This window comes from Sinocyclocheilus grahami, unplaced genomic scaffold, assembly GCF_001515645.1.
Source record: "Sinocyclocheilus grahami isolate Dianchi unplaced genomic scaffold, SAMN03320097.WGS_v1.1 scaffold95.1, whole genome shotgun sequence".
Lineage (NCBI taxonomy): Eukaryota > Metazoa > Chordata > Actinopteri > Cypriniformes > Cyprinidae > Sinocyclocheilus > Sinocyclocheilus grahami.
In genome coordinates this window covers 2,646,450-2,672,272 of record NW_015505274.1, presented here as the reverse complement: position 1 = coordinate 2,672,272, position 25,823 = coordinate 2,646,450, and the positions used below count along the sequence as shown (strand labels likewise).

The following is a 25,823-nucleotide window of genomic DNA, read 5'->3' as shown; positions in this document are numbered from 1 at the left end:
CACGAGAAATTTTACAGTGTTGTCATAGGGCTGGACGATATGGCCAAAAATTATCACGATATATTTCTTAATTTCGGTCGATACGATATAATATTTCCGATATCGATATGAACACTATTAAAAAAGCCTCATAAAAATGGCCAAGAATGGCCACAACAGATGTCTGTACCTACAAACTTATGAAAAATTAATTTGCCAACTCTATGAACCCTACTCCTATAAAACGATATAATATTTTAGGAAAAATGGCGCAAATAAATAAATGTTCACCTTTTATTGGTATTTAGCCTTCATACAAACAAGAAATGTGAAATCACTGTCAAATAAATCTCAGACTCTCCTTATTAATAACATACCAGTCAAAAGTTTTTGAACAGTAAGATTTTTTATGTTTTTTAAAGAATTATCTTCTGCTCACCAAGCCTGCATTTATTTGATCCAAAATGCACCAAAAGCAGTAACATTTTGAAATATTTTTACTATTTAAAATTACTGTTTTCTATTTGAAAATACAATTTATTCCTGTGATTTCAAAGCAGAGCGTTAGCATCATTACTCTAGTCACATGATCCTTCAGAAATCATTCTAATATTCTGATTTGCTGCTCAAAAATAATTTATTAGTAGATTACTAATTAGTAGATTTTTTTCAAAAATGCCATCTAAACTATTCTGAAGACAATCGGTTCCCTTCAGAGATACATTCATATAAAACACCCGCGACGCGCAGTGCTCATGTTTATTCAACGACGTCAAACACCACAAATAAACTCAATGTATGGGAAACTGGTAATGTATATCGGAAATATGTTTAAAAATCATATCTCCGTTATTGAAAAAAATTATATCGCGATACATAGATATTGAGTTATTGTCCAGCCCTATGTTGTCATAACTTAATATTCTATTCGAAATGATTTAGTGTTGCAGCAGACATAGCGAATGAGATTACTGTGATTTATATTGACTGATTGTAAAGGCCAGGTCAATAGTAAAGCCTTTAGCCTCTAGCACCTATGAGCCCTGTCTCAGTTTGGTTGCATCACCGTCACTCTTTTGTTTCTTTATTCAATCACTGTAATAATTGGAGTAGCAGGATGTTTTGGATGAATTGTGCTCAGGTCATGTGACCTGATCCATTGCAAGAGAGGCAGCAAACCTGATCTGAGATCAGTGTAATCAGGAGTTTCCTCCTCCTCCGTCGCCTTATTTCCTCTACTCTCACTTTCTCATGCTGAGAGACGGCCAGAGTAACGCCACTTTATCTGTACTCTTGTAAGGTAAACACTCTTTCTTGTCTGCCTGTGCCTGTTTGCTAACTGCTTTTAAGTTAACTAGACTTGATTAGATGCCAGAATGTTGACGTCTTAAAAAGGTGCCTTGCCTGGAGTCAGAGACCTGTAGTTAATGTAATAAAGACTGTGCCTATCCTTTTTCTGTGTCATTTAGAGGGAGCAAGAGGACATGGGTGTTTTCTTTGAGCGAATGGATTGGTGGATTATTCATTTGGATCCCAGGTTAAAAACAATAGTTAGAAGACTATGTATTTTCTCTGAATGAATTCCCTACTGGTTATAAGTCAGGGTTTTCTGGAATGTAAATGGAAGAAAACACACAAGAACTTGAAGATTGTTTGATATATGTACTGTCCAAGTAAATACCAGGGTTTGCTGTTTTGTGGTTTGCTAGACCTTTTCTTTCTCTAGAATTAAAGTTATTGGCTTGAGAGGAAATGCTAGTTTAACTAAGTCTGCTAGTGTAACTAAGTAGTTTGCTGGAGCCGTTGTCATCTGTGCCCGTGGCCTGTGCAGCAGAGCCAAACAAAGAGCAGGAGTTCTCATGGAAATGTAAATAGACTCGGCCTCGCTTAGCCGTAAAGGTTTAGATTGTGTCTGTGTTACAAAGAGAGTGAAAGAGAAGTGAGCAAGTGCTTTAATTGACTTAAACTTGTGCACAATATACAGTATATGTGTTTGATGTAAATACAGAAAGTTTATCATGCATTGAAAGTCATGATTGTATCAACAGTATTAGCATCTGTTTGTTTTACCACAACATGAATAGATTTTTTTAAATGACATGATGTCCCCATCATCACTACTATTACTATTATAATTATAATAATTATACATAATAATATGCATTTATAAGTAATGATATGTAAATGCATACACACACACACACACACACACAAAAACAATAATAATAATAATAGTAAATATTTATTATATCATTTGAAAACATGATTTATATACATTAGTTCAATATTCTTACAAATACAATGTATTTGTAATTTTGTGTTTCTTACTCTAAAAATAGCGAGGCTTCCCAAATATATGTATTTTTTCTTTTTTAATTACTTAAAAAAAAAAAAAACATGTATTATTATTATTATTGATATATACAGTACATTTAGCAATCATTGTTATGTAGAATTTAAATAAGTTAATTCAGTAATATTCTTAACAAATGTGAGTGTATATATCATATCACTTCAGAAAAAAAAGTAATCCAAAATGAATACCTATTATAATGTGTGTGTGTATATGTTTGTGTGTGTGTATGTGTGCACATATATTATTTGATACACATTTTTTTGGATTGTTTCTGTTACACAACCCCTTTCATTTAACTAGGATGTAACTGATCAGTTATTAATTAAATAGGATCCATGCAGTACCAGAACATATGAACGGATATACAGTCTAATTCCATTTAAGAAAATGTACTGTTATTTTCATCAAGTATTATGTTAGACTGCACAATATGTCTTTGTGTTTGGTCTCTGAAACTGTCATTTGGCAGGTGTTGTGAGATGAATAATCCAGTAATCAGTTGAGCCGTGTCCTTCCACTTTTACATAATTGAATATAAGCTCTATCACAACCAACAGCTAACACCTGTCAAAGCCAATGAGCGGCTGTGAAGTTGAAGGTGAATGTTTATTATATATTTATATTAACGCTCAGAAACAATTACGTTCTCAAGCCTATTATATATTGCTTCTGTTTTTTTCATGCTTTTACATCATACTTTAGTTCACCTGATTATTCTCATAATGATTTTAGACTTGTCATTCTGATCTGTTACAGCTCCATAGTGAAACATGACAGACACAATGTTTGGCAGTGAGAATGAGCACTGGGTCTGTCCCAATGACAGACAACTAGCGCTTAGAGCAAAGTAAGTTTTTGTTTGTTTAAATCTGTTGCACAAATTGCATTTCAGCATGTCATTCTTCAAATCACTTAATGTAATGTGCGTTGGAAAATACAGTCATAGTGATTGATTTCTGATGAATGATTTTTCTCTTGTCTATGTGTCTGTATTCCACTCAGGTTACGTACAGGCTGGTCCATCCACACATTTCAATCGGAGAGACAGAGGAAAGCTCAGACACTTGAGAAAAGAGAGCTGGATCTCATCATGAGTGTCATCCACCGCGCTGAGCAGCACGAGATCATTGAGCAACACCGGATTGGGTGAGACTTTATCAGCCTGCATCACATTTATGCTTTTTCATACTTTTTTCTGCCTTGTCACCCAGTGTCCGCCGGTCAGATAAACACTTCAAATCTGATGTTTGATGTTGAGCCTGAATATAAGGGATTTAAAATGTAATAGTTAAAAAAACATTTTATATAATATATTATAAAAGGTTATACGTTATAAGGTTAAACGTGTGTGTGTGTGTGTATATGTATGTATGTATATATATATATATTAGGGCTGCACAATTAATCGAATTTCTAATCGCAGTTACAATTACGGATGCCACAATTACATAATCGTTCAAAGCAGCAATTAATCGTTCAAAGTCCACTTATGTTATTCTGCATGCTTAAGATGCTTTTTTTTTCTTTCTACATGTTATCTTAAGGGCTTTTCCATTGTTTTAATTTTAGTTTTAGTATAACATTATAATACCATTAATATTTAAACTTTTTTATTTAAAGAGAAACCAATCCGATGTATAGTTGACATTTGAGGCTTAATGTCAATAAAAAAGCAATAAAAGTTTTTCAGTTAGTGTTTTCAGCTTGTTTATTTTCATATAAAAATATGGCATGCAGTTGCTTCAAACAAAGGTGTAAACGAGACCTAAAAATGGCTGTCCACCAACGTTTACCATCCAACCTGACAGAACTGGAGAGGATCTGCAAGGAGGAATGGCAGAGGATCCCCAAATCCAGGTGTGAAAAACTTGTTGCATCTTTCCCAAAAAGACTCATGGCTGTATTAGATCAAAAGGGCGCTTCTACTAAATACTGAGCAAAGGGTCTGAATACTTAGGACCATGTGATATTTCAGTTTTTCTTTTTTAATAAATCTGCAAAAATTTCAACAATTCTGTGTTTTTCTGTCAATATGGGGTGCTGTGTGTACATTAATGAGGAAAAAAAATTAACTGAAATGATTTTAGCAAATGGCTGCAATATAACAAAGAGTGAAAAATTTAAGGGGGTCTGAATACTTTCCGTACCCACTGTATATATATATATATTTATTGTCTGGTTGCCTTAATGACTTTCACTAATATCACTGATCATAAACAAGATTTCTACTTGATGTTTTAAAAAGTGTTTAAAATGCCACATGGAAAAACATGAAATTTGTTTGTGGTCAGTAGTATTTTGCAGTGTTTTTGAAAGAATTCTCTTATGCACAACAAGGCTGTATATATTTGATCCATAAAAATACAGTAAAAATTGTAATATTGTGAAATATTACAATTTAAAAAGTTTTACATTTTCATATATTTTAAAATGTAATTTATTCCAGTGATGCAAAGCTGAATTTTCAGCATCATTACTCCAGTCTTCAGCTTCGACCAATTTTGTGGTTGTACTGCTTAATGTTTTATATGGAAATGTGATACTTTTTTCAGGATTCTTTGAGAAGTTCAAAAGAGCAGCATTTATTTGAATCTTTGTAACATTATAAATATCTTTATAATGTAATTGATCATTTAAATTTACTTGAATGCATATTTGCTGAATAAAAGGATGCTTTAATGGATACTTACTGAATGAAAGTGTTTATAAATAAAATGGGTAATAGGAGTTAACCATTATTGTTACCTGAGCTTTGGTTAATCACATTATTGGGAAAAAATTAGATAAAATAAGGTAAGCTATACATATAAAACACATCACAGCATACAGCATCTCTTTTCATAATGAAACCTAAAAATAAAGGTGTGTGTGTGTGTGTTTCAGACGTCTAGTGGAGCGTCTGGAGAACATGAGGAGATCTGCTGTGGGAAACGGCCTGTCACAGTGTCTGCTGTGTGGAGAGGTGTTTGGTCTGCTGAGCTCTTCGTCCGTCCTCTGTTTGGACTGCTGCATGGTACAAACTGGTCTAAATCTTCTCAACATGATGTTCTCTATGCTTCACACTGACTCACTGCTTTTTACAAGTACGCTTAGTCATTTCCATGTAGTAACAATATGTGGGCTCATGCAGTAATTATTCGACACCACATAGTGGCAGCAAAGATCTGTACATACAAGTCATACAAGCATTCATTGCGTACAGAAAATATGCATACTGTGCACAATACATATGTATATGGTAAAAGAGTTCTGGAGAGAATGACTTGCATGTTCCCTCTGACATTTCGTATGGGTTTTTGGAATGGTGGATTTAGATTTATGATTAAAATAAGGTCTGTGGTTCACATTAGGGCAGACCGGGGTAAGATGAGCCATGTTATTTTTACATTATTTTGCTTAGTCATATAGGTTTTCCCTTATAATACCTTAAACTGAAGTAATTACAACTTTTGTGCCCGTGTTATCTCACTTATTCTTTTAAAAAGTAACGTACCTTAAGATTTGTGCATTTCAATGGCTTATTTCAAAAATGTTGAAAAATCTTTCCGACCCCAAGCTTTTGAATGGTAGTGTACAATGTAACATTGCTAGGGTAACCAGACGTCCCGTTTTTCCCGGGACAGTCCCGTATTTCAGCTCTTTTTTTTTAGTGTCCCGACTTATTTTTCAAAATTTCGTATTTCAAAATTTCTTTACGGCTGGGTCATCAGAGCGAGTAGTAGAAGTGTTCTGTCACGTGAGAACTGCCTAATCAAAGGTAAGTAAGCTTGTCGTAGAACCAAATTACCATCCAATCACAATTCGTTATCGATTAACATGCAGTAAGTGAAGACTGGATAGATAGGCGGAATCACACTGAATGACAGACACACAGAAGCACTATCTCGCCCGCAAAAATGTCAATCGTGTGGAGTATCTCACGTAAATACAGTCGGTTATGGCTTTAGTGAACGTAAACAGGTGGGTGAGAATCAGATATGTGTCAGTATATTATATGCATTCGGTCTTAAAGGGACAGCAGATTAAATAAATACCTGTCTGGCTCATTAATTAAACAAGTTTATTTAATGTGTATCTATTGTATTTTTCTCATGGTTTGTAATTTGCTTTATTTATATATAAAAAAATAACTATATACAGTGGGGAAAAAAAGTATTTAGTCAGCCACCAATTGTGCAAGTTCTCCCACTTAAAAAGATGAGAGAGGCCTGTAATTTTCATCATAGGTATACCTCAACTATGAGAGACAAAATGAGAAAAAAAAATCCAGAAAATCACATTGTAGGATTTTTAAAGAATTTATTTGCAAATTATGGTGGAAAATAAGTAACTATGAACTTGTTCATAGTGTGACCACAAGGGGGAAATGTGCAACTGAAACACTACTTTAGTGTACTGATATTGCACATTGTGGCATAAGACAGATACTTTCCACTGAACTTCGGATTACAGTTAGTAGTTTACTTGGAGACAGACACACACTGTGACTTGACACAGGACTAAGAAGTGCTAAAGACTGAATGAGGTCCTTAACAGCAGGTCTGTGCCAGTGAGGACAGAGCATCTGTTCTAGAAACCCTGAGCTCACATCACTCCTGCTCTCTCATGAACTGTGATCATTCTCAACAGCTGCTGTTTCTAGGCATGCAGGGGAAATTAATGAATTTATCATTATTATTATTGGATTGGTAATGCTTCGGTGTTCTGTCAATATATGACCATCTGTGTTATAAGACTATGTTGATCATATACCATATGGAATCTGATAGTTGGTTATTGCCGAAATTACCAGATTTATAGAGAAAATGCACGGTATCAGGGCTGGAGATCTCTTGCTAATGTCTTTGGAGTGGTTTTTAACAAGTTGCTAGTCTGGTTTGGATGGTTGATATGCTGTTGAAGGGCTGATTATTAGAAGTTTTATCATCCATAAGGTGAAAATAATAACTTGAAAAGTATTATTCGTCTAAGAGGTACAAATCGACTAGTTAATTGCCAAAATGAAGTGTTAAACCCATGACTCTAAGTGTGACTAAAGATGCACAGTATATCAGTACCATATCGGTTCTCAGCTCATAGTAGTTTTTGTTGGTAACATTTTAGTTTAGGTAACAATTCTCACTATTAACTAACTTATAACTATGACTTTTGCCTCCATAAACTCATAATTTACTGCTTATTAATAGTTAGTAATGTAGTTGTTAAAGGGGGTCATATGATGCTTTTTTTTAAGATCATTATTTGGTGTAACAGAATATGTTGACATGCTTTAATGTTCAAAAAACACATTATTTTTCAAATACTGTACATTATTGTAGGTCCTCTCTCAAATGCTTCGTTTTCTACAAAGTCCCTCCTTCCGACAAGCGCAGTCTGCTCTGATTGGCCAGCTGACCCAGTGCATTGTGATTGGCCGAACACCGCAAGCACTCGTCAGAAATGTAACGCCCCTTACCATAATCGCGAGCTTCATCTTTCAAAATAAATGTAAAGACAGAGCCCGAAAGGGGAACAGAGTCGCGTGACAGACAGTGATGAAGCTGGTATGTGTGCAGTACACAAGCCACGGTTAAGACAGCTGACTCCACTGTGATCTCTCTCTCACACTCTGTCACACACACACATGCACGCGCACACACACACACGATGCGCAAAACTCCGCATTTGAACAGTCAATAGCAAATACTTAAACTAATAACAAAACAGTAGCTGATTCAGAAGCGCCAGATTGTCATAGCAAAGTCAGAATTACCTCCTCTCCTAGGTTCACGAAACGGTCGTCCATAAAATGCATTGCTGTTCTGTTGTAAGTAATCTTAAAGATTCCTAAATGCATCTACTTCCTGGAAGGCCAAATAAAGTGCTTTTGCTTTCACCTAGAAACACAGTGTCTCCCTGACATGGCTGCTTCAACACTAACTGCGGTTACTGAAACCACGCCTTCTTTCTTTGCGTGAACATTTGGGTGGCATTATGCTAATATTTCCACATAGTGAGGTAGATATGTGGGGCGTGTTAGAACGAGCCGTTTTAGGGGGGTGTGGCAGAGTCTTAACTGTGATAAAGAATATCTCTTTAGTTTTGAGAATTTAGTCTTTGCAACTTCAGGAATCTTATCTATTCACAATCAGATTGTAACACTCCAAAGAGAAAAGAAAACTTGAAATCGCATCATATAACCCCTTTAAGTTCAGTTATGGGGTCGAATTATGGGATCTGAAATATTCCATCAACAGCCAGTATGCTAGTTATTTGCATGCTAATAAGCAACTAGTTAATAATGAGAATTGGTCCCTAAATTAAAGTGTTACCGTTTTTTATGTTAGTATTGATTATATTAAATATTTATTTGTGTATGCTCATTTTCTCTTTTTTTTTTTTACATTTAATATTACCTTTGCTGTCATCTAATATAAACACCATTAACAAACACATGATAAAAATCTCAAAATGAATATTTTTTTTATACTTTATATTTCTAATGTAGTGATGTCTAAATTAATTTGTGACATTTTAAAATGATTAATTTCAGTTTTTAGTGTTTTAATTTATTTTAACAAAATTGTATTGGATTTTATTCTCAACAATTGCAATGGTTATCTGCCATTATTATCAGTGTTAACGTCTTAAGGGTAGCTGTTTCAGAACAGTTTTATTTATTTCATAAACACTCTCTGTTTTTATTATTAAGATTTAAAAAAAAGTCCCGTTCTAAACTCATGCCATTGGTTTAGGTTGACAGAAGGCCACCTCCAAGCTTTCTGATTGGCTAAGACATGCGTACCGCAATCAGATAATTTTTTTTCCATTTAGAGAGCCTGGAGCTGTCACAGAGTGAAGTGTGATTTCTCAAGACACCCAATTTAGTGATATCTGTCAAAGAGCAGGGACATTTTATGCGTGGTATTAAACCGCTTACAGCAGCTTTAAAGGTGGCTCTCACTCACTGAGGAATCTTTAGAAGTAGTTAACGGAAATTGAAGAGATTTCTTTGTGCCCTCACATTCTCTCTGTTATTCTCTCGCTCACTCCATCTCAACGCAATTTAAGTATATGGAAGTTCTGCTAAAACTAAATTACTGGCACTTCAGTCTAGTGTTTGTCTTCTATTACATAAAGCCTGATTAAAGGTTCTTTCTCTTTTCTTATTACAACAGCGTATCCCAGCCCTCACCTTCAAATTGATTCTTAAAACCAAGCCGTCAAGAGTCCACACTAATATCTCCCGCTGTAATTTAATTTATTTTAATGTGAAGAGGGATGTTGCTTTTTACAATCAGCACGATTGCAGGGTGGACATGTTTCTGCTTCAACATTAAAAAATGGCATTGCCAGTTATCTTGCAGGTAAACTTACCAAATCAAACTAATTTAAAAAAAAAAACCCTGTGGTGCACAAATTGTGGTACACTTTCTCTGTATGTTGTCTTGAGCACAAAAGCTCACCTTTCACTGGGTGAAAGATTGTTAAATCTAAAACGCATTCATAGCAGGATATCACAGTATAACATTTATTTATTTACTTAAAACAAGCGCGCACATACACATTTAAATATACTTTCCCTAAATATCTTAATATAAATATTTTTACACTATTCACATTTTTTTTGCAAAATAAAATTCACACTTAAAATAAGAGAAAAAAACGATTTGCCAATAAAAGAACAATTAAACACATTTCGCTTATGTCTTAATGCATGTTAAAGTAGTTATCAGGTTGTGTGTTTGTTTGACATGTTCTAATTGTATGCGTGTTTGTCTTGCAGAAGGTGTGCACTAAGTGTGGAATCGAGACTGCAGGCAGTCAAAAAAGGGCCCAGTGGCTTTGCAAGATCTGCAGTGAACAGAGAGAGGTACAGTACCACGCATGATTAAACTTCAAACTAAACAACCCCATTTGTGCTTTTGAATGAGTTTTTGTTCAGATGTGAGAGCTCAGGGGTGGAATACTAATAATAGCATAAGAAATCTAGTTCCAGAGGATCTCATTTCTATACTGATAACCAACACGGTCTCAGACAGACTGCCTACAGTCTGCCCACATTCTGTTCACTGACCATCTGATGCATATTGCAAACAAAACTGAAAATCTCAAAGTCCAAGCAGACTTCATGGCTGCACTTCAACTTGGTACTCCAGGTGCACAGGTTTTTATCAGTCCGCCAGGAAACAAATTTTTTTTTAAATAAATTTACAAATGTTTTGGTTTAAAATGTACCGGGTTGATATAATGAGAGGGTATGAGGAAGAAACTAATCACTGGAAATGGCAAACTTGGCAAGGTTTGTGACTTCAAATCCATTGACATATTAATCAAATGGTTTCTTACTCTCCAAGCAAGCAGTTATTTTCCAGAATAACCTGAAGTTATACCTTTTGCATCAGTTCTGTTTCATTATTACTAGCTTATGTTCCTACATCATGACTACTTTCAACAGCAGAACAACAGAAGTGAAAATGATGGTTGACAAAGGGTATGACACCAAAAATGAGATAAGTAATGAGTAGCCACAGTAAGGTGAATCAGGCCATATTGTTTGTGGTCAGACTGATGATGTACTGTTGGACATTAATAAGAAAATCTAATCTCTTTTCAGAAGGCTAGTGCTTCGCCTTCAAGCTTGTGAAGAAATTAAATTGCTGCCTCTTTGTTGATAATTTATTGTGTATGTGAGAGAGAGAGAGAGAGAGAGAGAGAGTGTGTGTGTGTGTGTGTGTATGTATATGTAAGGTTCACGGTCATCATGAAAGAAGGTGATGAAAGAGGAATCATTTAGCCTTCCAACCTCAGACAGTTTAAAACCACAGGCAGACTGTAATGCAGCATGAAATATTTAGTATGATCATGTTAGATCATGCTGAGTATATAAAAAATCCATAAATGCAAATAGCTGATTCAAGTTCAAATTGTGCTCTAAATATAGAACCACAATTCAATTGTATGGTTGTTATCACTGTCGGAGGCTTTAAAGGGGTCATGAACTGGCTTTTTTATTATTTTATACTGTTGTCTGAGGTCCACTTATGACGTTTGCTTGGTTTTTACATTCAAAAACATCAAAATCTGTAAGTAATAGGATATTTTCTACTCTGGTTTTTGAGACCGGCTCGGAAAACGCTCTGTTTTTATGGGCGTGACGCATTGAAGACATGGAAGTAAACGCCCACTGCTATGATTCAATAATAGTTTTGCATAGTAAACTAACTTTCTGTGTGTCTGTTTGACAAGCTACGTCCTTCATAGTTGGAGCCTTCTGTGACTTTGGTTAGACACGTACACATAATCAGGACATATTAGTGCTGGGCGGTATACCGGTTCATACCGAATACCGGTGTTTATTTTTGTTATGATATGAATTTCAAATTCATATTGGTATTTTAATTTTTAAAATACCGCAATACCGGTGTATGTCGCTTACAACGTTCGGAACGCGACACTGTTTGAAAGGGGTTCCTAATATTTTTTAATCGCATAAGTGTACTGCGCCATTCCTGTCGGATCCAATATAGACACAGCATTGCTTTTTAATCTCAGTCTCTCTGCAAATCCAGCGTCGAACTGTGTCTTGTTTACAAAGGAATCCGCGGTGAAATGAAGTGAACAAATGCTCAATGTTTTACTAGCCTGAGCTGAAACCTCATTAAAAATAAAGTTCAACCACGCATTCCTAATATTTGAATCCGAAGGAAGGCTATGCAGCGACTGTGTTCTTCCACAAACAGGCACTGCACAATATTTTGCGATCTTCCAACGGCATGTTTATTGCTTGGTTGCTCGATCCGGTTTAGCGCCACTTATGTTCTTTCCCTACTATGTCTTACACTAATCAGAGGCCGGGGCTTCAGAATTAGGTGTTGATATTCTTCTGTGGAGGCGGTGCTTAACCTATCTATTACGTCATGCATAGGCACATTCCAGGATCTGGTGTTTGCTGGGTCTGGTGTCAATAAAAGCTTTTATTTCAGTAACAAGGACATTTTTAGTTCTGAAACTTAATAAAGTTCAACCACGCATTCCTAATATTTGAATCCGAAGGAAGGCTATGCAGCGACTGTGTTCTTCCACAAACAGGCACTGCACAATATTTTGCGATCTTCCAACGGCATGTTTATTGCTTGGTTGCTCGATCCGGTTTAGCGTCACTTATGTTATTTCCCTACTATGTCTTACACGAATCAGAGGCCGGGGCTTCAGAATTAGGTGTTGATATTCTTCTGTGGAGGCGGTGCTTAACCTGTCTATTACGTCATGCATAGGCACATTCCAGGATCTGGTGTTTGCTGGGCCTGGTGTCAATAAAAGCTTTTATTTCAGTAACAAGGACGTTTTTAGTTCTGAAACTTACAGGATATTATTTTAGTACGATGACCTCTTATACAGGTGCATCTCAATAAATTAGAATGTCGTGGAAAAGTTAATTTATTTCAGTAATTCAACTCAAATTGTGAAACTCGTGTATTAAATAAATTCAATGCACACAGACTGAAGTAGTTTAAGTCTTTGGTTCTTTTAATTGCGATGATTTTGGCTCACATTTAACAAAAACCCACCAATTCACTCAACAAATTATTAGAATATTTCATAAGACCAATAAAATTTTTTTTTTTTTTTGTGAATTGTTGGCCTTCTGGAAAGTATGTTCATTTACTGTACATGTAGTCAATACTTGGTAGGGGCTCCTTTTGCTTTAATTACTGCCTCAATTCGGCGTGGCATGGAGGTGATCAGTTTGTGGCACTGCTGAGGTGGTATGGAAGCCCAGGTTTCTTTGACAGTGGCCTTCAGCTCATCTGCATTTTTTGGTCTCTTGTTTCTCATTTTCCTCTTGACAATACCCCATAGATTCTCTATGGGGTTCAGGTCTGGTGAGTTTGCTGGCCAGTCAAGCACACCAACACCATGGTCATTTAACCAACTTTTGATGCTTTTGGCAGTGTGGGCAGGTGCCAAATCCTGCTGGAAAAATGAAATCAGCATGCAATTAAAAGAACCAAAGACTTAAACTACTTCAGTCTGTGTGCATTGAATTTACTTCAGTCTGTGTGCATTTTGAGTTGAATTACTGAAATAAATGAACTTTTCCACAACATTCTAATTTATTGAGATGCACCTGTATGTCAAAAGCTCAAGTAAAAGTTGGTTTCTCAATTCATGACCCCTTTAAAAGAATGTGTGATGCAATACTGCAGTTTTCATAAATATTGAATATTCCATGAAGATTTTCCTTCATATGGAACTATAAAAACATTGTGCCGTTAATTTTCAGTTCATCAAAACTGGAGTTTTTGATGCACTGCTGTGAATAAAATGGACCCCATTTCCAACCCAGAGCTGCAGAAGGTGATAGAGGCTCCATGAGCAAGACTACTGCTACTGGCAAACTGTCTTATCATGGGTTAGGCAGATAATAGAGGCTTGTTGTCAGAATGACTGTTTCTTACTGGTTTTGGAGACAGCTTTGACACTTCTGTCACTGCTCGCCCTGTTAGAGGAGCGCTCTAGGTTTGCAATTGAGACATTCTCTACTTTTCACATTACATTTTCACACTTTGGTCTTAGAAATTCTGACTGTACTAGTATTAATAGCAGTGTTAGTACGTGATAGTTCAGGCAAAATTGGAAATTGCCTCAATTTAATCACCCTCATATCTCATGTCACCAAATCTGTATGTTAAGGTCTTTTGAAGAATGTTTTAGCTGTTTTTGTCCATACAACAGCTACAAAAAAACAAACATTAGCTATGTTACCATCCAAAGTTGTGAATTTAACTTATGCGCAAAATTGGAATATTGAATAAAACATTTACGAATAAAGCTCCATTTCCACCTAGAGAACAAGGTTGTAACTTCCATTTTAAGGGATGTCTCAATCGCGAAAATCCTTCCAGTGCACTGGAATGTTCGCTCCCTGAAAAATCCCACAATGCACCGCAAAAACTAGGGAGCATCTCTGCTCACTATGCTCCCTTACCGGAAATTACGTTACATTTCTGAAGCGCAAAACATAAACCACACGAGCCAACTCGATAAATATAATGATACGCGATAGAAGATTTAAAAAGGCAACCCGTTTTTTTTTGTATATTTCAACCTAAACACACATCGCTAGATGGGTAATGATCACATCTAGTGATCATTTATAATTAATATTTGGCTGAAATGTTGTAAGAACATGTAAAAGAACGAGTTTAAAGAGAATTAAAAATTATATCAAAAAGAGATTGGTCCTGCCTGTTGTTGACTAGTTACGTTACGTTGTACGTATATGTCACCGGAAATTGAGTAATCACTGTCCCAATCTGCAGTGAGCCAGGGTACTTACCAGTGACCGAATTCGTGTTCACAATATACTGATTCACGAGCTAGGGAGCTGATTGAGATGCACCCTAAGAAAAATAGGAATAGGAGGAGCCACTGTGGGTCTTTTTGCATATATAATAATAAATTACTTTCATCTCATAGAGTAGATGAAATGCAATAAATGTTTTCATGTTATCATGTGTTCAGGTACCTGATGTTTGGTAGCACAATCGTGTGAGTTCTGGGAGGTTATTATACCAAATCATTTTGATGATGGACATTGGTTCAGGCATTTCAAAATGATTAAATGGTGTGTGATGAGATCGATCTGCTGGTTAGTCCAGTTATCCAGTCACATCATCTGTTGAGGCAAAGACACGTGAGTTTTGTTGTTGTGCATCGAGGAATTTATTAGGTAAATGTATCCTGCTCAATAAAGCGAATAAGCGTTATCCCAAATTCACATAAAAATAGGTGGATGGAAACATAGCTGTTGAGACATTTATTAAATATCTGTTTCACAGAAGAAAGTCATACAGTTTTGGAACGATATGAGGATGAGTAAATAATTGCAGTTTTCGGTGATTTATCCCATTAAGAATTTGAACATACCCATAATTAGGGCTGTGCAATATTGAAAAAAAATGCGATACCCGATACCTTGTTAAAAAATGCGATATTCGATATGCGATACGATATTGCTTAAAGTGTCAAAAATCTTTTTTATTTATATTTTAAAATATTTAAAAATGAAAATTATATAACCAAATTATATTTCACATTCTTTCTTGGAAAATAAAGAATCACTTCAACTTTTGAAAGTGACCAGCAGTGTTTTAGCAGTACATAAAAAGTAATGTCACAAATCAGAAAATGTAATTTTAACATAAATGTGAATGACAAAAAAATTAATGACACTAATTTTATATCATTGTGACTTTGCTTTCCGTACACTTTAAGTACTTCTTCATATACCACAGTAAAAAATATAGTCTGAGAAAGTTCAAACATGATTAAAGGCAAGTGAACAGTCAGTAAAAATAAAGAAAGAAAAAGGGGGGGGAACAAATACACAATTTACAAGCATAGATAAAATAAATAGTATTCAGGTACAGAAATTTAATAATTAAGTGTAAAATAACACTGCATTGTGTTCGCTGAATGAATAAAATTTAGATTAATCTTTGTTATAGCTGTTTTGTTGTTTGATTAACATCAGTGACATATTCAGCAGCACGTATTTATAGGCTGCTGTCCCTTTAAATCCGACTGCACGGATCCAGTATAATGATACACATCCGATTTCTTTCTCAGCTTTTTACATTCATTTAAAACATAACTGACTGCGTTTACGAGAATGATCGTCGAGACGGGTACTATTGACATACTATTCTGTGTGTATGTGTCCGTTCAAACATAAGGATGCGAAAGACAAATCAACTCTGTGTTCGCACGCCATCTGAAACTCATCTTTCTGTGTGTGTGCGCGCGATTTGCACGTGTGTGGCAGAACGGAAGATACGCTGTGCGAGATGCGGCTTGTGTGCGCGCTTCAGGTGTGAGTCTGTCAGACAGCAAGACGAGATGGCAAAGAGTTGTTTTCTGAAACTTATTGCACTTAACTCTTTTTAACGTCAAGCAATTCTCTGCTATATGCATCGAACTAAAACTTTGACCTTTTGCAAAGTTTTGATTTAAGTAGCCTATTATTAAAATGATTCAGATATCGCACGCCCTTGCGATATGCATATCACGATATTTACATTTGCGATATTTTGATATTTTCGATATATATTTGTGCAGCCCTACCCATAATGTTATATATTAAATGACAAATCATTTTTTAGACTGGGAGTGGGCCATTAGCAACGCATAGCAATGACCCAGAGCACCCTGGCAACCACACAGAAACATGAACAAATCGCTCAGAATACCTTAGTATACGTGTAGTATCGCCCTTGAATCCAGGTTTGCATGGATGCCACGCATATTATCTTCCATGTTATTTTCATAAGAACAGATTTAGAAAGTTGCTTTCTGTGTTTCATTTGTAAGAAAGCAAACAGATCCATAGCTCCCCGTGTATGTTTCCATTAGACTTTGAAAAGGTCAAGGAAAGATCCATTTAAAGAAGTAATGAAATGTGTGTTTGAGGTTTGATAGGATTTGTCTTTTCCAACTGCTCAGTCACATAGTCAGTAGTTTCATCCAATATAAAGCCTGTAGTCTGTAAACACAAGTTTTTGCAAGCTTCATCTCAAAGCTTAATTTGTCTTGTTTTTTTTTTTGATTTTTTTTTTTAATACTATGACAGTTCATGGTGACTATGGAGAAATAGAATTGTCATCATTTACTCACCCTCATGTCATTCCAAACCTGTGACTTTATTTCCTCTGTTAAACACAAATTATATTTTGAAAAATGTTTCAGATGTCAATGGGCTCCAATGGGGAAATGTCTTATTGTTTTATTTTGTTTTGTTTTGTCCATACAATGGAAGTCAGTGACCACCAAAACTGTTTGCTTACCAAGATTTTTGAGTTCCACAGAAAAAGTAAGTCATACGTCAAGTTTGACACGACTTGATGGGGAGTACATGATGACATGCACCTCGTTCATGATGACGTGCTTCTCGTCCTCATTACCCATGTCCCAGAAATAATACATTGCCCTCCAGTGTAGAGCTCAGCTTCAGTGGTGCCCTCAGTGATCCCATCTCCTGTCACAGCCCGCTTAAACACACTAACCTTCAGCGCTAATCACAGCACATCACGGCGCAATTAGCCACAGATGAGTGTTGTCAGATGCTCCTTCATCACCCCTCTGTAGTTAAAGCCCAGCAGGTAATATTGAGCAGTGAGATCAGTGAATGGCAGATAAAATAGATGGATAAAGAGTTGGACAGTGAAAGTCTTCATGTTAGATCACTTATTAGCCTCAGGGTTTCACATTGATTCATGTTGTCACAAAAAGCCTTCTGTTGCAAATCACAGATAGGGGAAAGTTTCTGAATTTTTGTCGGGAGTGTAGTGGCATTGGCAGGATCCTGATTCGAGTTGAACATGCACTATCGTTCAAAAGTTTGGAGTCGATAAGATTTATTTATTTATTTTAAGTTTTTGAAAGAAGTCTGTTATGCTCACCAAGGCTTATTTGATTAAAAATACAGTAAAATAGATTGTACATTGTAACAATATTTCACAATGCTACTATTTTAATAGATTTTAAAATGTAATTTATTCCTGTGATGGCAAAGCTGAATTTTCAGCAGCCATTACTCCAGTCTTCAGTGTCACATGATTCTTCAGAAATCATTGTAATGGGCTAATTTGCAACTGTTATACTGTTTTTATCAGTGTTAAATTATTTTAAGATTCTTTGATAAATAGGAAGTTCTAAAGAACTGAATTTATTTGAAGTAGAATTTTTTTTTTACATTTTAAACGTTTTTTCTGTTAATTTTGATAAATTGAATACCAAAGTCCTGAATAAAAATATTAATTCCTTAAAAACAGAACATTTTGTGTAAATAAAGACATTTTGGTAGGGATGCACAGTATACTGTTACTAGTTTTTCATACTGTACACTTATGATATTGATAAATGATTTATGTTAGTTTTAGACATCTTTTGACCATAATATGAAAATATTGGTATTGGCAAGAATTTGAACATCAGCATAGTTCTACATTTTATTGATTTGATTGATTGATTTTTCTGTCTGTCTGCTCACAAAGCAGAAAGTTTACAGATAGTTTACTGAATTGTTGGTATTGCCCAATTTTAATTTGTGTACAGTCCAGGCATCATGGTGTAGTACACACATTAAAGGGATAGTTCACCCAAAAATTTTAATTACCCCATAAATTACCCATCCTCAAGCCTTCCTAGGTGTATATGACTTTCTTCTTTCAGACAAATATAATCATAGTTATATTAATAAATGTCCTGGCTCTTCTTGAAGCCCAAAAAAGTGCATCCATCCATCCATCATAAAAAAAGTACTGATGCATACTGTCGTATGCACGTTCATGAAAGAGTGGTGTTTAGGGTTCAGGGTACCTGAATTTCATTTTGAACATTTTGAACAATAGGGACCTACAAACTTTTTTTTTTTCTTTCTTTCTTTTTTTCCCCACAGAAATTCTTGTTTACATTTTTCTGAAAATCAAATGAAGGCATTAAACATTTATTTTAAATCAAATGAAAATTAAACCCTTTTATTTTTTGGCAAACAAACTGAGGTTTACTGTTGAAATTAATACATGGAAGAAAAATTGTGTGAATATTCCTTTAAAACATTTTTTAATAGGCTTATAATTGTATAATTTTTTTCTACAATTAAGTGATTAATCTGGTTGTAATGTTTATTTTTATCATTTAATTGTTTTATTTAAATTTGATAGAAAATGGAATATTTAAAGATGTACATTATACTGTACAAAAGTAATACAAGAGTAATATATTTCTGTTACATGTTAAACCGTACGTTTATTTTGACAGGTTGCCATGAAGTTTCTGTGTGTATACAGTACGATGATGCTAGTTTTCTCAAATGAAACTGTAAAATTCTCGCGCTATAGAGTAAATTACGTTTTTATGAATGGACTCCACGATCCCGTCCGCGTTTTCGCAGAAATCATATGGCCCTAGAAATGTAACCTCACTTCAGAACATTTCGGGTTGCCCTGCGTGTTTGAATGAGTTGCAGGGGTGACATCACGTCACAGGGTCTCTCTTTCGCTCTCTTTAACGTATGCGCCCAGATGCGTTCCCAGGTACCGAAATTTGGCACCAATTGATTTAACGTGAATCGGTACTCGGTAGTACCGACGCAATTCGGTCGGTACCCTTAAAAGTACCGAGTTCGGTACCCAACCCTAGTGGCGTTCCTACGGATGACGTAGCTTAAGCTCCGGTGAGAATATGCTAGTCTCGCAAGAACCAAGTTTTGTATACAGCAAAGGAAAACCAGTCTCCTCTTGGCTTATATCGAAATCCTCCGACATTTTTCTTTACAAATCCTCGTTTTGTACTACTAATTCGTGACCGGTGTTTTGTTTTGCTCTCTCCTCTGCACTTCTGCGTTTGTCACTGTCTCGTGAACGTGCGTATGACAGTTAGTGGAAGCTAGAGATTACGGTTTATAAAGTTTTAAATATGGATATTTTTTTTGCGCTGGGATAAAAAATCCAAGCTAGGAAAGACCACAGGCAAAGTCTTAGTTTGTTTATATGAAGAGATTACTTTTATTTGTATTATTCATTTATTTATTTGTTTGATTTGGGATTTATTTTAAAAATGTCAATTTAGTTTTGTTATTTGACATAAAAGATATTTCAATTTCACAAAGAAATGTGAAGCATTTTGTCCAAGAAATAATAAAAGTACTCTTTTAGCATTTATAATTTGTCTTAAATCTCATTTTGTTAAAAAAATAAATGTGAAAAAAATCGTATTGTGAAACCAGTATCGTGAGTCTTACCGCATTGCGAGCTGAGTGAATCGTTGCGTTCCTGACATATGCAGAGCCTACCATAAGTAATCTCTTGGTAGACCTTCAGGACATTGTTGTTTAAACAGTATGATGCAGTATTTCAACTTAAGGCTCAATCAGATTTTGAGGTGAGACAACCTGTAATAAATCTGTAAAGATTTCTTCAGTTTTTTTTTCAGAACATGCCAATTTTACACTAATAAAACACAAGTTTGCTTAAACACAAGATTAAAACAATAATTTGAACAAAAACATGAATGCAGATTAGCTGCTTTTTTGTAGGTAATGAATGATAGTTTCTTCTTATCGGGAAAGCACAAGGCCCACAGAGCATCCCCCGCATTAATTCTGCGTCCATCCGTTCGGCCTGTGCTGCTATCAGATTACTTCTTGCTCTCTTCCCAGGACCTGTGGTTTTATCAGAGACTGTCAGTGATACACAGCCCCTCTGCCAGTGCAGCCCCTGCCCTCTTAGGTTAAACACACAGGCACAATAAACACAGATGGCTAGAATCCCGCTGAACTACAAGTCAGCTCTGTTTGAGATGCTCTTTCATCAACTGGAAATAGTTTACCAACACTGGAGAGAGATTTACAGCATGTTCCAAGACGCAGTATGTGAAAGCAACTTTATACCCATTTAAAATCCAATCCACTTTCAAAAAAATCAATCTCAGATTCATGCATATAAGCTTAAAGTACTCCCCCTTCTGAGATTTTTAACATTTTTATTCTATTATTCTAATTTAAATACAAATGTTAATGCATTACTTGATAAAGTAAGAGACATTTAAATATCTTTCACTGTCGTTGAAAAGTATAGTTGAAAAGTTTTTAATGTTTTGGCTGCATATATTTGATCAAATACAGTAAAAAACTGTAATATTGTGAAATAATATTACAAAATATATTTTTTCTGTCATGGCAAAGCTGAATTTTCAGCAGCCATTACTCCATTCTTCAGTGTCACATGACAGAAGTCATTCTAGTATGCTGATTTGGTGCTAAAGAAAATTACTTTTATTAATGTTAATATGTCCTTGCTGAATAAGAGTGTTAATTTCTTTTTCTTTTTTTAAATACTGGCCTTGCCTTAACTTTTAAACAGTAGTGTATGTTCAAGGCGAGTCCTTTCAATTTTCTTTTTTGTTTTGTTTTGTATACTCAGAAATGGTAGAGGTGTGCAGAAACTTAATTTCTCCCTCCCTCAAATTTATGTTCTCTTACGAACACCTATCATGTGTCAAGAAATCACAAACCTGATTATTGAGCTCCTACTCAGAATATGTAATCAGAGTTCAGCCCACAGAGGTTTATATTCTCAAGCCAGGCCCTTTGTTTTGCTCTAGGAGCTCTAGTGCTTTAGAAGGCATCCTGAACCTCACAGTGGCTTTATGTTCATTTTATCCAACAGTTAATTGTGGCTTGATTTTGATTGTAAACAGTGAATGGTTTAGTACAGTGCACAGCACACATGCTGCTGGTGTCTTTCATTTGATTCTACTGTAGCTGCTAATATCTGCACACATTTCAAATGTTCAGTCACCTAACAGGTGTCAAGTTTGCACACATAACTGTCGTATAGCTTCAGAAGACATGCAGTATAGTGTATCAGTCATATGTACCATGTTTTTGTTTTGTTTGTTTTTTTTTACATTGGGTAGAAGCAATTTGTGAACGTTCTTTAAAATAAGAGGGCCAGTGACCTGAAGAGTGTCCACGATAAAGAAAAGGAGAAATCTTTAAAAGTCTTCTTTATAAAAAAAAAGTGCCAAATTCTTATAAATGCTCTCTGTGAATTCACGTTTGTTTTGGAGAAACCTTTATACAGTTTTCAAGAAAAGTTTGAATTTAATTAGTCTAAAATCATGATGGTGTGTAAGCATCAAGTTAATATTTTCCTTGCATGTAAGTTTACATGTAAACATGCAAGTGTACATAATCTTTTTTTTTCATGCATTTTGAACACTTAAACCATGTGACTAAATAATAGAAAGTCATATGAGTTTGAAATGACGAGGAAATGATAGAATTTGAGCTGTTATCCCTTTAATCCCTTAAAAGGAATTTTATCACAACTGGGTTCTTATATGCCTTTGATAAAGTCTTAATTCACTGGATGCATGGTGAGCAGGGTTGGGAGGGTTGCTTTTAAAATGTATTCCTTTACAGTTACAAATTACTTCATTAAAGTATTCAGTAACGTAATCCAAGTACCACAATATAAAAGTAATGTAATCGGATTACATTTGGATTACTTCAAGTTACATATGTGAAATAGTCAGAAAAGCAATATCTAAGTACTTTTATTTAACTATGACTTTAACATTAAAACTGATAAAAACTATAGTAAAAACTATTTGAAACCTTAAAAATCGTGTCTTGTTTCACCATCTAGATATTGCAGCCCGTATATTTATATAAAAGGCTATGCAGACATCTAGTGGCTATACAATTTAGTATTACAGTTTTATTTGTATTATTATTTTTCTTATTTCTCTAACACGTACAAGTAAAAATAAATATAGTTTATACACCACATTAAAAAATTTACATCATATACATATTAGTCTATTTTAAAATTAGCCTACATGTTGAAATGCATGTGAAATGCTATTATATTTATTTAATTGACTGATCCGGGGTGTGGGGACTCTCATGTTAATTTCTACATTTTCAGGAAATTAGTTTTCCGCTAGAACACCTACAACTGCAGTCATGCACACCATGGAATTTTAATCACTAACAAACACTACATTTTAGCTAACATGATGATTTCCGTGATTATCCTCTTTGAAAACAAATTAACTGTGAAATTTCCAGACATGGAAACTTTTTTCACAGCAGGAAGCATCGTAATTAATTTACTGTAGCAGAGTCTCAGTCATCCTGCGTTTGAGGAGAATAATGTAGACAGGTGTTATTTGCGCACGCACCAGCAGGTGGCTCACGTGAGTCAACATGTGTCAACAGAACCAGGAACTATGCAGGCGCTAAATATATAGCGTTATGTCATAATGCTCATTTATTTAATTTTGAATGAAACAAATGTAATCCTGATAGTATTCCCACTTTTTACAAAATGTAAATGTATTCTGAATACTTTGTTTTTTGATGTAACTATAACGGATTACAGTTACTAGATTTTTGTATCCTGATTAAGTAACGCCGTTACATGTATTCCATTACTCCTCAACCCTGATGGTTAGATACTTAAGAAGCGCATAATTCAAAGAAATAAGTTTGCTGAAACACTTGTAAATTTCCATCATTATAGAAACTTCTGACAATTTCCTCCATGTCTTTTCCAGGCCTTCAGATATAAATTCAACTCTGTTCTAGATTAACACTAGAACTACCAAGGCAGTCATTTTGACAGTTTTTAAATGTTAAAATGTAATAACTTTGTTGAAATAAAACCCATATAACTATAATACCCTGACTTTTCCTGAATGTGTGTATATTTTATTATAACATTGTTATTTTTATTATAATTGCAAAACGCAAAAGAGTTCTGAGTATTTCTACCTTGAATGGCCAAAGCGGTCAAATTGACCGTTCGCATTACAGACGGCGTATAATTTCTGCTTTTGCAACTTTTTCCCCGCGTTCGAAGATGCACGTCACAGTTTGCTAGCAACTTTTGTTCTAGTTGTTTTTATACTCTATTGCTAAGCTCAAATTTCTGTTCGTAAAAAAGCCGGGTGGACACCTCCAATGCACGTCACAGTTGCCTAGCAACTTTTGTTCTAGTTGTTTTTATATTCTATTGCTAAGCTCAAATTCCTGTTCGTAAAAAAGCCGGGTGGACGCCTCCATTACAACAACTGCTGTCATTCAATCTGCCACGGTTCCAGGTAGGCTATGTTAGGCTGGAAGACTATAGCCTGGCTGTTATCAATAATAGCCTACTTCAATGTTATGACAAAATAGCCATAATAATAATAATAGTGGCTATTAGTCTATTATTTTTATGCTAGTGTAATGCTATAGCTAATGCATATAGGCTAATTATAGCCCCAACAAGACTGACATTGTGAAATAAAACAAACTAATTAGGCTTTTTTTTTTTTTTGCAACAGTGACTGTTTATTATTATCTATACTATCATAACATGTAAATTTATTCATGGCTGCATAGAATTGTTTCCAATTCATCTGATCCAAACATTTCCAATAACTCCAGAGCGTTGTAAAGTACAAAAGTAAAAATGTATTGAAAAAAGATGTAATTATTTCCAAAATTCACAACATGTTTTATCTACAGAAATATTTTGCTTCGGTTCATATTTGTTGGCATTTAGACTTTCAAATGCAACATTTTCACTGCGGTGAAAAACTTTTGCTCTCTCGCTTACCGGACACAAAGCGAGACACGCACATTCAAGAGCGGTCTACGTAGCTCTTACTCAATTAAATATTACAAAAAATATCGTATTTTTTAGGGTGATGACATCATAAAATGACAACAGACATTCAAAGCTTCGTTGTAAAACCTCAAAAGAAGCTTCGAATGTAAATATGATATGACAAAAATGGCATTCAGTTTAGTCTAGTATGAACGAACAGAATGACCACTATGGCCATTCTTGTAGTTATAGAATTCCGGTAGTTCTATTGTTAAATACTTCACATTTTCATTGCTTTGCCAGAAGGAGCTGCTTTCCTCCTATATCAGCCGCAACGGCTGCTCTAAACTTGCCGTAATATACTGTGCTGAAATTGAGCACAATTTGCAACCAATATGATTCAAAGCCAATAATTCTGCTTGGCAAGTAGTCCTGTATGATGAGAACTATCACTTCGGTTAGAGTCATAATGCTGCCAAGAGCAGAAAGCTCTCATGCAAATTAACAGGCATGCTGGGTAACGGATAGGATAGGCCCTGAAATCTCCTGCCGTCTAAATCTATACTGAGTGTGGGATTGGATTGATCTGCTCAGATCTCCGGGGAACAAAGACTGCCCAGAGGCTGGATCCTTCATGGCAATGAAACAAATCCTTTAGTTCATTTGATTAGTTGGTGCCAGAGAGAAAAGAGCTGACAGTTGGAGAAGTGCTTAGCAGATTTGTCAGAGTTCACTTGTTTTTTACAGTCTCTGCAGATATATTAGGTTGTACAAGAGTGAATGCCCTGGGTGAGGACATTGGTCAATGTAGCATCAAATGCAGGGCATACTGTGTTTTTGATTTGTAAGGTTTAAAATTTGGGTTCAAATATTTCCCTCGAGCTCAAAGAGTAGAGCAACGTGCTAGCAACATCAGTTCCCAGGGAGCTGTTAAAATGTTTACAATATCTAGAATGCAATGCAAGTCACTCTAGATAAAAGTATCTGCCAAATGCAGAAATGTATATGAACTTTCTGTCCCACCCCTCAATAGCTAATATATTTGCTCAAATTAATGGCCATTGGCAGGTGGGGGAGAAAGTTGTATCTTGCATTATTTTAATTTGGATGTATTTATTTATTTATAAATATTGACAGTTTAGCACTACAGTTTAAACGTTTAGGGTCTATTTATTTATTTATTGTTAAAAAAAATTTAAAATGCAAATATATAAAAAAGTATATTTAAAAAAATGTAGTTTTTTTAAACTTTTTATTTATCAAAGAATCATGAAAAAAAAATTATTGATTTCAAGAAAAACATTATGCAACACATCCAATGTTCCCTCTAAGTCTTGCTAAGC

The 25,823-nt window shown here is 35.1% G+C and overlaps 1 protein-coding gene across 2 annotated transcripts in view; it reads left to right on the top strand.

Annotated features, from left to right (window-relative positions):
• LOC107587692 (double C2-like domain-containing protein beta) overlaps positions 1–25,823 on the top strand; it is a 251,064-nt gene that overhangs the window by 2,479 nt on the left and 222,762 nt on the right. For both annotated transcript variants that reach the window (XM_016275571.1, XM_016275570.1), the window contains exons 2-5: positions 3,092–3,182; positions 3,338–3,481; positions 5,219–5,348; positions 10,101–10,187. In XM_016275571.1, the coding sequence (XP_016131057.1) occupies positions 3,106–3,182; positions 3,338–3,481; positions 5,219–5,348; positions 10,101–10,187 (438 nt within the window). In that variant the 5' untranslated portion in view covers positions 3,092–3,105. The remainder of the gene's footprint in view (positions 1–3,091; positions 3,183–3,337; positions 3,482–5,218; positions 5,349–10,100; positions 10,188–25,823) is intronic.